Source organism: Gymnoscopelus braueri, assembly GCF_963280865.1.
Source record: "Gymnoscopelus braueri genome assembly, chromosome: 21".
NCBI lineage: Eukaryota > Metazoa > Chordata > Actinopteri > Myctophiformes > Myctophidae > Gymnoscopelus > Gymnoscopelus braueri.
In genome coordinates, this window is record NC_137623.1 from 29,066,743 (window position 1) to 29,078,870 (window position 12,128).

Consider the following 12,128-nt stretch of genomic DNA (forward strand, 5'->3'; position numbering starts at 1 on the left):
AAGGTGCGAAAAGGTCACTACAACTTGTAGTGAGTTCTCTCTAAAGGTCCTTGCACACTGGTGCGTCTTTTCGTTGCGTTTTTTTTACAACAATGAAAAAAATTGAAAAAACAATGAAAAAAAATAAAACGCAACGAAAAGACGCACCAGTGTGCAAGGACCTTAACGCCCTGCCAGGCGCGCTGCTATTCCCATAGACCGAAAATTCCACTGCCGTGCGAGGTCTCCATCTTTAGTAAAAGAAATAAACAAAACTATTTCGCTACTCACGGAAACAAAGGCTGTTTTGTGTTGATGAAAGTCTATTCTCCAGGGTGGGAAGCATTTCAGGACCTCACCCTCTCTGTATAATACACTTTTTGCATGTCCACCAGACGGAAATGATTGTATTTACTCCACTGCGCCCTCTACAGATCTGGTCAATGTTAAAACAAATATATATATATTGACCAGCTCTGTAGAGGGCGCAGTGGAGTAAATAAAATACTCCTGCTGCCAGGGTTGCTGTAAAGGGGGAGGGACTGAGAGAAGAGGATTACTCAGTCTATGTGTGAAGTGTAGTGAACACATTGTACAGATTACCAGATCTCTCAACGCGCTGCAACAGAGAAGGTAAGAAGGCTAGCAGATGCCAGCCTGACGCAACCATTATTATAGTCTGTCTGTCGCTGTAGCTGTTCGGCATGAGGTGCACACTGTGCAGAGGACATTGCATTGACTACTACTTAGGCATAGCCAGCCTACCTGCACAGCAGGAACTAAACGTTGGAAACATGCATGCAGATCTGTAAAAGGCTGTGAGCTCTCAACAGTGTAGTTGTAATGTCGTAGCTCTACTGTTTGGGAGCCATAGGCTACTTATTATATACCAATTATTTGTTTACCAACATTGCAACTGAATGCAATCAATTCTCAACCTGTTGTTTCCCCCTCTTGTGTGTTGGCTAGTGCTGCGCGCCTTAGCGAGACCTGACAGAATGGGTTTCATTTGCAACCAGTATGACGCTTGCAACCAGTGTGACGTCCGTTAAGGGGTCTATTATACTTCTCTAGGTTCACATACAGCTGTCGCAGGTCATTTCGGCCAAAAGCAAAGAAGTCAGTGAAGGAAAATGTGAAGCTTTAAAGATACATATGCCAGTTTAGCTTGTAGTCAGTGGTGGACAAAGTACTCTTAAGTAATAAGTAAACGTATCAATACTGCAATGTAGAAAGAAATACTATGTTACAAGTAAAAAAAAATACAAAAAAAGTACAAAAGTATTGGTATCAAAATATACTTTAAGTATCAAAAGTAGAAAGTACTCATTATGCAGAATGTCCCAGTTTTCAAATGTATAAAATGTATTACAATCTTTTGAAAATAGCAGATCTACAATCTCACAATGCATTGCGTACAATATTTGCCTCTGAGATGTAGTGAAGTAGAAGTAAAAGTACTTAAAATTGGAAATGCTCCAGTAAAGTAAAAGTACCTCAAAATTGTACTTAAGTACAGTACTGTGCATTCCTAATTTTTTTTCTGCACCAGTTTTGAGAGGTGCTATGTAAATAAAGTTTTATTATTATTATTACTTGAGTAAATGTAATAAGATACTTTCCACCACTGATTCAGCCAAAAGCAAAGAAGTCAGTGAAGGAAAATGTGAAGCTTTAAAGATACATAGGCCAGTTTAGCTTGTAGTCATGTAAAATATAACTATAATGCGTAAACAGTGACTGAAGAACAAATATATAAGAATTTCTTGAAGGTTCGCCTATGCATTAGCAGTGTTGATGACTGAGGGAGTTTGATTATTTGTCAATAATGTATGTTTGATCAGCATTGTCTCTTTGAAGGAGTGGAGACAGTCACTATAATTTACCTCTCTGTCTCTTTCATGTTTCAGAACTTCACAGACTCAGGAACAGCTTTTTTTCTCTGTTCCATAATATGGCTGAGACCAAAGGGAAATTTGACTTTGCCATAGACCGTGGTGGCACGTTCACCGATGTGTTCGCCAGGCTGCCAGATGGTCGGGAGAGAGTTCTGAAACTGCTGTCCCGGGACCCTCAGAACTACAGGGACGCCCCCACAGAGGGGATCCGCAGAGTTCTGGAGCAGGTAGGGAGGGACAGGGGTGTCATTTGGGCTTCCAGGCGATGGCAATTGCCACCCCTTAGCTTTCACATTTAACCTATTAAGTCCAATTCTACAAATGCCTTCTAAATCGGTAGTTATCAAACGTTATAACTACCGATATATATTTGGCTGCGAACCCCCCATCTGAAAATGTTTAGTTCTTGCCAACTGGCCTTTTGGCCATGTCATCACAGACAGAAATGGGGGGAAATGTTTTAAAAATGCCATTTTAATTATTTTCTTTATTTAAAAAAACTATTTCAAAAAGGTTTTTGAAATTGGGCTTCAGCTTTTTGTCACCCTCTAGTTTTTTTATGACATTTTAAGTGACTACTTTGAAAATACCAAAAGATCACATACCAGTCACTTCAAGATTCAAGACCTCAAGGTCCTTGAAGTTCGAGTTCGAGTACCACTGCCCTACTGTATCTACTGTAGCCTATATGTTGCAGCCAAAAAGAAAATATACAGATTAAACAGAACTTGTCCAATGTATTTATTTAATCTGTATTCCAGTTCATAACATTCTTAAGTGTTTAAAGTGCATAAGTCATCAATATATTCACATAAACTATAAGAGAATCCTTTCCAGGACTTTAGATACCACATTGGCTAGTGCAATTGGCCTACAGTATAATTATCCAGAATCTCAGCCATGCCAGCTTGGACCTTGATGACAGGAACACAAGTAACAGACAACTGGCAACATACAGTACCATGATATAACCAGTAGAACAAATGACAAGACAAACATTTGGGCTAGCAAAGTTGAGGTGCTCTGTAGTGATTTGGTCTGAACCACTTTTTTGTATTTATTAGATAGCTTTGTATTAAACTACTTGCCAGACCTCATTGGTTGTGATTCCCAATGTATTACTATTTGCAATATTAATTACTTGTAAACACAATTGTTTAACACAATTAAATAAAGCAGAGTAATATTGCCTCCACAACTCAGCTGTGTTACCAGCTCCAGAGACTGGTAGAAATGTTTTGCCCCTGTTCAAAGCTCTCATCTTACAAAAGTCTATCATTATTACAAAGTAACTTTTCAGCCATAGTGTCCACTCTCTTAAATTGATTGTGTTTTCAAACACAGGCTTTTCAGGACATACCACATACCACAGGACATACCACAGGTGGGATGGCTCAGGACAGAGTACAGCAACTTGCAATGGACCTGGTCTACGAGATACACTACACCTCAAACACAAAGACACCCATGTACCTGTCAAACTTCAAAAATGTCAAAGACGTCCACAAACACAACACCAGAGAGAGTTCCACAAATCACGCTCAACCCAGATTTGGCTCAAACAAGGTGTTAAATTTGTTCTACTGCTATGCCACCAAAATGTGGAATGCCCTACCAACAGTCATAACAAAGTGTGAATCCTTACTCTCCTTCAAAACCGCTCTAGGAACTGGCCCCTGTAAAAATTCCAAAGCCTATCACCATAAATCACCTTCACCCCCCCCCCCCCAAACTGTTCACTGTACATATTTTTCTTTTTAATTACTACTCGTTTATATGATGTTTTTTGCATAGTATTGTAGATTTGTCTGTCATTAAATGTTTCGATGAATTGAATAGTAAACACATGGACCCCAATAGAAACGAGCCATAGCTTTTTTTTTGCAAAATGTTAATAAAGTATTCAATCAATCAATCAAATGCCCCATATATGGGCCTAGAACCCCAAGCCGTCTGCAAGCATAACATGCAGAAGCTATATGGCTTGGGGGTTCTACGGCCTATAGTGGAGACAATAAGCATGTTACTGCAAGTTGCAGTAACATGCTTATTGTCTCCTCCAGGCCGAAGACTGGCGGTTTTGCACCCTGTCCATCTGTCCATCCATCTGTCCGTACGTGCGTGCTTGCGCGTGTGTGTTTTATAGCGCCAGCAGTAGACTGGCTTATATGTAAAACACATTTTTTGATATTACTCCTTCAGATTTTATCCAAATTTCTAGTAAAACATGTTCGAGTACTCCTTCCATCACTGGTGGTAGGCTATTCAATCAATCAATCAATCAATACAATTTATTGTATTTCATGTGACAGAGACAGAGAGCTCCACAGTGCATGTACTGCATTGTACTTAAGTACAGTACTTGAGTACATGCACTTATTTACTCACCTCTGTAATTTAATTCATGAATCCCAGGATCCATTCTCTTTTGGACTCCTTAGGACCTCCTACAGACTACATGTCAGACGTGTCACTTGGAGGGCCGGATACAGACATTTTTAATTAGGGGGCAATAGGAAATACTGAATGCTTCTTTTGGGCTTGTTTTCCTAGGCTTCTTTCTCTCGCAATATTTGGCAACACTGTCCATGGCAAATCAGGGCTGAGAATTATTTGAATTGTGCAATGATGCATGATGGAATATGATTACTTTGATTATGGTAAGCTCACATTTCATATCACACACACCATAAATTTAACTTTCACAAGCCCCCCCCCCCCAAATATATATAATTTTTTTTGGGTGGGGCAGTCAGGGCATTTTGGGGGGCATTGTCCCCCCTTGCCTATGCCTAGATCCGGCCCTTATGCAGGAGTAGGCAGCTTTTAGCTTTGTAAAAGGTGCGAAAAGGTCACTACAACTTGTAGTGAGTTCTCTCTAACGCCCTGCCAGGCGCGCTGCTATTCCCATAGACCGAAAATTCCACTGCCGTGCGAGGTCTCCATCTTTAGTAAAAGAAATAAACAAAACTATTTCGCTACTCACGGAAACAAAGGCTGTTTTGTGTTGATGAAAGTCTATTCTCCAGGGTGGGAAGCATTTCAGGACCTCACCCTCTCTGTATAATACACTTTTTGCATGTCCACCAGACGGAAATGATTGTATTTACTCCACTGCGCCCTCTACAGATCTGGTCAATGTTAAAACAAATATATATATATTGACCAGCTCTGTAGAGGGCGCAGTGGAGTAAATAAAATACTCCTGCTGCCAGGGTTGCTGTAAAGGGGGAGGGACTGAGAGAAGAGGATTACTCAGTCTATGTGTGAAGTGTAGTGAACACATTGTACAGATTACCAGATCTCTCAACGCGCTGCAACAGAGAAGGTAAGAAGGCTAGCAGATGCCAGCCTGACGCAACCATTATTATAGTCTGTCTGTCGCTGTAGCTGTTCGGCATGAGGTGCACACTGTGCAGAGGACATTGCATTGACTACTACTTAGGCATAGCCAGCCTACCTGCACAGCAGGAACTAAACGTTGGAAACATGCATGCAGATCTGTAAAAGGCTGTGAGCTCTCAACAGTGTAGTTGTAATGTCGTAGCTCTACTGTTTGGGAGCCATAGGCTACTTATTATATACCAATTATTTGTTTACCAACATTGCAACTGAATGCAATCAATTCTCAACCTGTTGTTTCCCCCTCTTGTGTGTTGGCTAGTGCTGCGCGCCTTAGCGAGACCTGACAGAATGGGTTTCATTTGCAACCAGTATGACGCTTGCAACCAGTGTGACGTCCGTTAAGGGGTCTATTATACTTCTCTAGGTTCACATACAGCTGTCGCAGGTCATTTCGGCCAAAAGCAAAGAAGTCAGTGAAGGAAAATGTGAAGCTTTAAAGATACATATGCCAGTTTAGCTTGTAGTCAGTGGTGGACAAAGTACTCTTAAGTAATAAGTAAACGTATCAATACTGCAATGTAGAAAGAAATACTATGTTACAAGTAAAAAAAAATACAAAAAAGTACAAAAGTATTGGTATCAAAATATACTTAAAGTATCAAAAGTAGAAAGTACTCATTATGCAGAATGTCCCAGTTTTCAAATGTATAAAATGTATTACAATCTTTTGAAAATAGCAGATCTACAATCTCACAATGCATTGCGTACAATATTTGCCTCTGAGATGTAGTGAAGTAGAAGTAAAAGTACTTAAAATTGGAAATGCTCCAGTAAAGTAAAAGTACCTCAAAATTGTACTTAAGTACAGTACTGTGCATTCCTAATTTTTTTTCTGCACCAGTTTTGAGAGGTGCTATGTAAATAAAGTTTTATTATTATTATTACTTGAGTAAATGTAATAAGATACTTTCCACCACTGATTCAGCCAAAAGCAAAGAAGTCAGTGAAGGAAAATGTGAAGCTTTAAAGATACATAGGCCAGTTTAGCTTGTAGTCATGTAAAATATAACTATAATGCGTAAACAGTGACTGAAGAACAAATATATAAGAATTTCTTGAAGGTTCGCCTATGCATTAGCAGTGTTGATGACTGAGGGAGTTTGATTATTTGTCAATAATGTATGTTTGATCAGCATTGTCTCTTTGAAGGAGTGGAGACAGTCACTATAATTTACCTCTCTGTCTCTTTCATGTTTCAGAACTTCACAGACTCAGGAACAGCTTTTTTTCTCTGTTCCATAATATGGCTGAGACCAAAGGGAAATTTGACTTTGCCATAGACCGTGGTGGCACGTTCACCGATGTGTTCGCCAGGCTGCCAGATGGTCGGGAGAGAGTTCTGAAACTGCTGTCCCGGGACCCTCAGAACTACAGGGACGCCCCCACAGAGGGGATCCGCAGAGTTCTGGAGCAGGTAGGGAGGGACAGGGGTGTCATTTGGGCTTCCAGGCGATGGCAATTGCCACCCCTTAGCTTTCACATTTAACCTATTAAGTCCAATTCTACAAATGCCTTCTAAATCGGTAGTTATCAAACGTTATAACTACCGATATATATTTGGCTGCGAACCCCCCATCTGAAAATGTTTAGTTCTTGCCAACTGGCCTTTTGGCCATGTCATCACAGACAGAAATGGGGGGAAATGTTTTAAAAATGCCATTTTAATTATTTTCTTTATTTAAAAAAACTATTTCAAAAAGGTTTTTGAAATTGGGCTTCAGCTTTTTGTCACCCTCTAGTTTTTTTATGACATTTTAAGTGACTACTTTGAAAATACCAAAAGATCACATACCAGTCACTTCAAGATTCAAGACCTCAAGGTCCTTGAAGTTCGAGTTCGAGTACCACTGCCCTACTGTATCTACTGTAGCCTATATGTTGCAGCCAAAAAGAAAATATACAGATTAAACAGAACTTGTCCAATGTATTTATTTAATCTGTATTCCAGTTCATAACATTCTTAAGTGTTTAAAGTGCATGAAGTACCTTTAACAAAGTATCTTCATAAAAATGCTATGCATGGCAAGGTCATGAATAGAGAGTGCAAACACCTTATGAGAAAGATAGGAGGCCAGTGGATTTTGAGTATGCGTGTGTGTTTGTCAGTGTGCATGCATAATCATACTTTCGTATTTACTTGTTAAAGTGTGACTGTGTGTGTGTGACTGTGTGTGTGTGCGTGTGCGCAAGCGTGTGTGTGCACGCGTGCACACACACGCAACTTGTCTGCACGTGTCCGTGCAGGTATGATCGGTTGGTTTTGAGTGGAGCCACCACATACCTAATGCCATTTATAACATAGTTATGGCTATATTGCAAGTATAGATATTGATTATCACTTTAGCATTCATCGTTGACAACTTTTTCCGACTTGGGGCAGGCAGCATCAGTGTACTTTCCCACTCTGTGTTTTGGTCCCTACTATACACACGGATAAACTCCACTGTCTCTGCAGGCAGGGCCGGCCGCTGCTATAAGCAATATAAGCGGTCGCTTAGGACCACAACCACTAGAAAAAAAGAAGAAAAAAAGTGACTTTCATATTGTAATTTTGCCATGTATTTCCTATCCAACAACTAGCGTTATTATTTCAATTTTCAATAAAACATGTTTTATCTCATGACATAATGATTTTATAATGGGGGTGTTTGAGGGGGGGCACCAAAAAAAATCTTGCTTAGGGCCACGAAAACGCTAGGGTCGGCCCTGTCTGCAGGCATGGTTTTGACCAAACCCATGGATTACATTTCTCAGTCAGATGCAGTCCAGGTGGTGTATGCACATCCAAAAAGAATTGCGACGGGTGCTGGATAAAAAATACAATTAAACTATGAAGAAAAAGGTCTTTTAAGCTCCCTTGTAAAACTGTATTGTTATTGTTATTTGTTGACTATTTTTGACAATATAATGACATGCCCAAAATAGGGATGCCCAGTTGAAAGTGGTAAAAATGTTCTCAATAATGTTATTGCGGTGCTTCACTATGTGGGAGTTATCTATGTTAAAGTTACTGGATAATAGATTCTAAATGACAAGTTTGACTGATATCAGATTAACATACAGTACAGACAGAGATTGCATGAAAGCAATCAATTTGTTAGAATGTTGGACTAACTCCAAACAGACACGGCCTCATACGATGTGATCATCCCTCCCTCCCATGTTGGGAAACACTGGTTTAAGAAACACAGCACTTGTGCACACAACACACTCGTGTGTGTGTGTGTGTGTGTGTGTGTGTGTGTGTGGGTGTGGGGGGGGGGGGGGCACCTTTCACACTGTTTCACAAATCACAGATTGGGGCTTGGCCTAGTCTCGCATCGCCAGACAACTATTCCACAATCTCTGAATGCTATATAGAGAGTCTGGAACTACACCTCCCGAAATCCGAGAGAGGAAGCTGGCACTTCCGTTCACGAAAAAAATATATTTTAAAATATCTTTACATTTTATTTTTTAATTTCCATTTCTGCTAAGCAGCAAGCTATAAATATACTTAGATGATTTGTATTTATATCAGGATAAATTTGCGCGACTGTAAAGACGAAACGGAAGTGGGGAGGAGGCTTCACATCCGGTTTATATCCTAATCATGATCAGAGCTTCCGAGTCCCAGACTGTATGAAACATTTGAAAATTGTGGGAGGCAACAGTCTGGCCACGCGAGACTAGGCTTGGCCTTGGACGAAGCTTTCCAGTCATGAATTTTGTTTTGCTTTAACCCATTCAATCCGGGAACGCATCTCTGCCATTTTAGATTTCTTTAGCTATTCCAAAATAGCAGAGCTTGTAGATCTGCTATTTTTTTTTATCGTGAAAATGTGTGCAAAATAATCTTTGAATATATATTTTTTAAAGCGAACATTTTGTCAAATTTTCACGGGTTTTTCAAAAATAGCAGATCTACAAGCTCATAGCGTGGCACCTGAGGTTTCCTTGAGGGGGTTCCACTCGTACACTCTCAGAGTTACGGGGGGCCTTGAAATTAAAAAGTTTGAGGACCACTTTTTTTTAATGCATGCAATCCATTTGATCAAAAGTGTGTTTGAAAGTAGACTTTTTAGGAAGGAATGGGCTGCTAATTTGAATAAAAAATAATTCAAACCAGATATAACGTCACCAGCGCACAATATGCATGTGAATGTTTTCACATGTGTCTGTCCATTTTTCCTCATCTGCCATTATCTGGATTGGACTCACATATTTGTGTGTGTGTGTGTGTGCTGACAGGAAACAGGGCGGGTTTTCCCCCGCGACCAGCCCGTGGACACCTCTCTGATTGGCTGGATCAGGATGGGCACCACGGTGGCGACCAATGCGCTCCTGGAGAGGGAGGGAGAAAGGACCGCCCTCCTGGTCACCAAGGGCTTCAAGGACCTGCTGCATATTGGCACACAGGCCAGACCAAAGCTGTTTGATTTGGTCAGTAATAATTTCATCTCTCTTCACTTGTTATAGGCAAAACATAAAAAGATATAATAATAACATCATATTTTAAAAGCTTTTAAATATATATTTTAAAAAAGCAAAAATAGTTGATCTACAAGCTCACAACACGTCGTATCATGATACGTTGTGAGCTTCGCTTGTAGATCAGCTATTTTCTCTTCAAAAACAAAAGCATAACATAGGGCTCAAGTCGTTAACTGGCCAAAGCCATTTCATGAGACTCTTCCACATTTTCTATGAATTGTAAATGCATTTAAGGTACTGTTTAGTGCAGTAAGTAGCCTGTCGTAGCCTGAGGTGGGAGCTCTGTTGACATTGGCCTCTCACTTGGAATTGGACTTACAGACAAGGGAACAATGAAAGTCCCCTGATGTGAAAGCCTTTTGTGTGAGCCAAATGGTTCAAGTGTTCTCTCTTGTCGTGATGTAATGTGAGAGAGAATGTCTTCTTTAGGCTGTTTCCCTGAACGAAAATAGGGAAATGGATCCTAACATTTAGAAATACTGAACATTGTATTATTATCGCTGCCTATGATAATGTGTTCAGCCCTCAAGGTATCACAAGCTACAGTATGTCACTGTCTGCAACAGTGGGAAAATGTCTCACTGTGTTGAAACTGATATCGCAAATAACTATTGTTATGAGCTATTTCTATATGGAAGAATTCAATCTACTATACAATGCTCTGTTAGTGCCATTATTGGACTGGGCCTATAGGCTTAAGCTGTTGAGTGCCAGGCAAAACTGGAGGACATACATTTAAGCAACACATACAGTACTGTGTTAAGAAACTGACACGTTTCGGCCACATAGTGTTTTGGAGTGCTTTGGGATCATGTATGCTATTCTTTAGTAGCTGAGACACAATGAGGGACCTCATTGTGTCTCAGGGAATGAATAGAGGCTTCAGGTTTGGAGTTTGCCCCCAACCCAGTGTTCCATTAGTGATTTTACTGGTCACTTATCAATCCTAGGCCACACACACCCCTGATTCTTATGCAAGGCAACCGAAAATAAGTGAAATCCAGTATTCTTACACTGATCTCTGAAATGCATAGTTATAATCCTCCTCTTATAATGCTGTAATACCTTAACATGTTTAAAACCAATTGTCAAACAAATTAATGCTAACCCTCATAAATGGTTCATTTAGGCCTACAGTACAGTCTCGTCATTAGTTTGAGGGTCTGACACAAGATAATAATTGCTACTGCTTTTTATTACTATGAGAGATAAGTGGTGGTAAACACCAGTCATTGAAGCATTAGAGATAAACTATCTTATCCTTATCTATGGGGTAGTGGAGTTTTCCCTGGACACACACACACACACACACACACACACACACACACACACACACACACACACACACACACACACACACACACACACACACACACACACACACACACACAAGATGAAAGAACTCATGATTGTTTAATATTGACAGACTAATGCCTGATTTATACCGTACTGTACTTCAATTATATATCAATTATACGCTGTGACTTGTTGTGAGCTTGTAGAACTGCAATTTTTGGTGCATGACAGCTTATAATGCACATCTTTTTTAGATAGGCAACACTTCCTACCGCTATTGTCATGCATCGTGTGCTTTTGTTACTTTGCCTGCCTCAGGAATTTCTAAGGGATAAATCAAGTTTTTTGCACTGTGTGTGTTTGCGTGCTCAAACAGGAAGTGTCAATGCCTGATGTTCTGTATGATGAGGTCATTGAGGTGGACGAGCGAGTCGTCCTCAGACAAGATGGCTGCCAGCTGCCCAGGAAGGAGCCCAAACGCATTGTCACAGGTATCACAATCAAACTATGTGAAATTAAATGGTGTATGTTTCTTTAGTGGTTATGATCCAACTTGAGGCATTACCCAGTCTCTGTGGGTTTAGCGTTTTTTACAGTGCGCCTGAAGGCTGAGCCGTTTAAAACAGGATATGGCTGTATTTATGTCCCCAACACAGATATACTAATCACAGCTCACGCCACTACATACATGCATGATGTCACAAACAGGAAACTTAACAGTGTTAAGGCCTCTATCATAGGGTCACACCACAGATGATACAGATGAAAAGTTACCAACTCTGTCAAATAAAAAATCTGTAAAATAAATTAAAACATTGACATACGCACCATGGATCACCAAGCGTGTACCACATAAGGCCAAAATGTTTGTTTGTTTTTCTCTACTGGTTTCACTGTTTTTTCTCTCTAATGTGTACACACACACACATACTGTTGGTCCTCAGGCAGTACAGGGGATTCTCTGGAGGTGTGGAGGGAGTTGGATTTGGAGCAGGTTGAGGAAGACTTGAGAGGAGTTCTGTCGCGTGGCATCACTAGTGTGGCTGTTCTGCTGCTGCACTCATACACGTCAGTACA

At 40.3% G+C, this 12,128-nt stretch overlaps 2 protein-coding genes across 2 annotated transcripts in view; both read left to right on the forward strand.

Annotated features, from left to right (window-relative positions):
* Positions 1 to 580: 580 nt before the first annotated feature.
* Positions 581 to 4,944, forward strand: LOC308076954 (uncharacterized protein; the record flags this gene model as incomplete). Its single annotated transcript, XM_080417479.1, has 4 exons — positions 581 to 612; positions 1,890 to 2,104; positions 3,222 to 3,555; positions 4,907 to 4,944. Exons 2-4 carry the CDS (start codon positions 1,934 to 1,936, stop codon positions 4,942 to 4,944), a joined length of 543 nt encoding a protein of 180 aa, XP_080273605.1. The 5' UTR covers positions 581 to 612; positions 1,890 to 1,933.
* Positions 4,945 to 5,159: 215 nt separating this feature from the next.
* The window catches only part of LOC308077189 (5-oxoprolinase-like), a 28,998-nt gene continuing 22,029 nt past the window's right edge, over positions 5,160 to 12,128 (forward strand). The window contains exons 1-5 of the mRNA XM_080417787.1: positions 5,160 to 5,205; positions 6,482 to 6,696; positions 9,513 to 9,704; positions 11,428 to 11,542; positions 11,996 to 12,119. Coding sequence (XP_080273913.1) covers positions 6,526 to 6,696; positions 9,513 to 9,704; positions 11,428 to 11,542; positions 11,996 to 12,119 — 602 coding nt within the window. The 5' untranslated portion in view covers positions 5,160 to 5,205; positions 6,482 to 6,525. The remainder of the gene's footprint in view (positions 5,206 to 6,481; positions 6,697 to 9,512; positions 9,705 to 11,427; positions 11,543 to 11,995; positions 12,120 to 12,128) is intronic.